At 35.9% G+C, this 1,376-nt stretch overlaps 1 protein-coding gene across 1 annotated transcript; it reads right to left on the bottom strand.

Annotated features, from left to right (window-relative positions):
- Positions 1 to 737: 737 nt before the first annotated feature.
- On the bottom strand, positions 738 to 1,332 carry LOC110116336 (gamma carbonic anhydrase-like 2, mitochondrial; the record flags this gene model as incomplete). Its single annotated transcript, XM_020849882.2, is given in 1 exon segment — positions 738 to 1,332. A coding segment is annotated over 1 exon segment (380 nt), but the record flags the coding sequence as incomplete, so codon positions are not given.
- Positions 1,333 to 1,376: the final 44 nt, after the last annotated feature.

The following is a 1,376-nucleotide window of genomic DNA, read 5'->3' as shown; positions in this document are numbered from 1 at the left end:
ATTTATATATATTTTGATGACTATTCTCATATATTTATACATTCTGAAAAATAAAAAATTATCGATTTTAATTGGTAGGGCCTCTAAATTTAAATGGCTTTCGTTAAATTATAAGATATTGCACAAATTAACCTTTAACCTTTTCCGGGTATTGATCTGAAAAAGTAACATAAATTTAAAAGCAAATACTTACAAATACAAACCCGTTATAAGTAGGATGAGAGTCAATGATCATTTATCTTGAGCTAATTTCTACACTTCGCCAATAAGCAGCGGCTCAGCTCATACCAGCTAAGATTACGAAGAATAATTCAAGCTGCAACACAACTCTCCTTGACCTATTGGTTGAGAGTTTAGGCTTCCAACTAAAAGGTCCAAAATTCGAGTCTATGGTATGCGTTGTGTGTGTGAGTTTGCCTTAATTGGCCTAAATGTCCCAAAAAAAATTCAAGCTGCAATGGCCGAGGGACCCAAAATCCCAAGAAAATTTAAGAAATCATTAAAATATGTAGCGGAACAATAAAAAAGGTGGATAATTAAAACTAAAGTGGCAAATCTACTTTGGTTTTATTTTAATCAAATGAGTCATCTTGCTTAAACGATGTGCTTACTTGAAATAGATTAGATTCAACTAATAATAAATCCAAGATATATTGGACTCAGAATTATTATTTTCGAAGTAGCTTGTGTATTTAACCCGAGCTGAAGTTGAAATTGGTTAGCTCAAGATCGATAAATTATTCAAGTAATATGAAAGATTTTGATATAAGAATCGAGTTCTAATCATATAGAGGAATTTAAATTAAATGAAAAACATACATAGGAAAACTGGCAGCGCCATCAAATTTGCAAGACATTTAGGTCTCAGTTACAGAATTTGCCTCTAAATAACTGGAGACAGATCTGGGACATGTTATTCTTCAATCACGTCCCAAGTTGATTTCAACCGATTTTAAATTGGGATCCCCAATGATTTTTTCAATTTTTCCACCTCCAGATATACGGTAGAATATGGAAGGAACTCCGAGAAGTGGCTTTGCATAAGATCGTTAATAGCCATAGCTAGCAATGGAATCTCTTTGATCTCATCATAGGTCAGCTGACGGACATATCTTGCCGGGTTACCCGCCCAAATTTCGCCGGTGGGGATCCTCCGGCCTGGTGGAAGCACCGAACCAGCCTCAAGTATGGAATTGGTCTCTACTAATGAACCTTCCATGAGAATGGAATGCTGCCCAATTATGCATTCTGGCTCGATGGTGCATGACCGCAATAGACTGTTAGCACCAATAGTTACATAACGCTCAATCAATGTCTCTGCCGGTAGCCCTGATACAGTTTGAATTTGATAAGAGGTGTTTAGTTCAAATTGTTAC

This window comes from Dendrobium catenatum, unplaced genomic scaffold (assembly GCF_001605985.2).
Source record: "Dendrobium catenatum unplaced genomic scaffold, ASM160598v2 original_scaffold_179669, whole genome shotgun sequence".
NCBI lineage: Eukaryota > Viridiplantae > Streptophyta > Magnoliopsida > Asparagales > Orchidaceae > Dendrobium > Dendrobium catenatum.
This window is presented reverse-complemented; position numbering and strand designations above follow the sequence as displayed.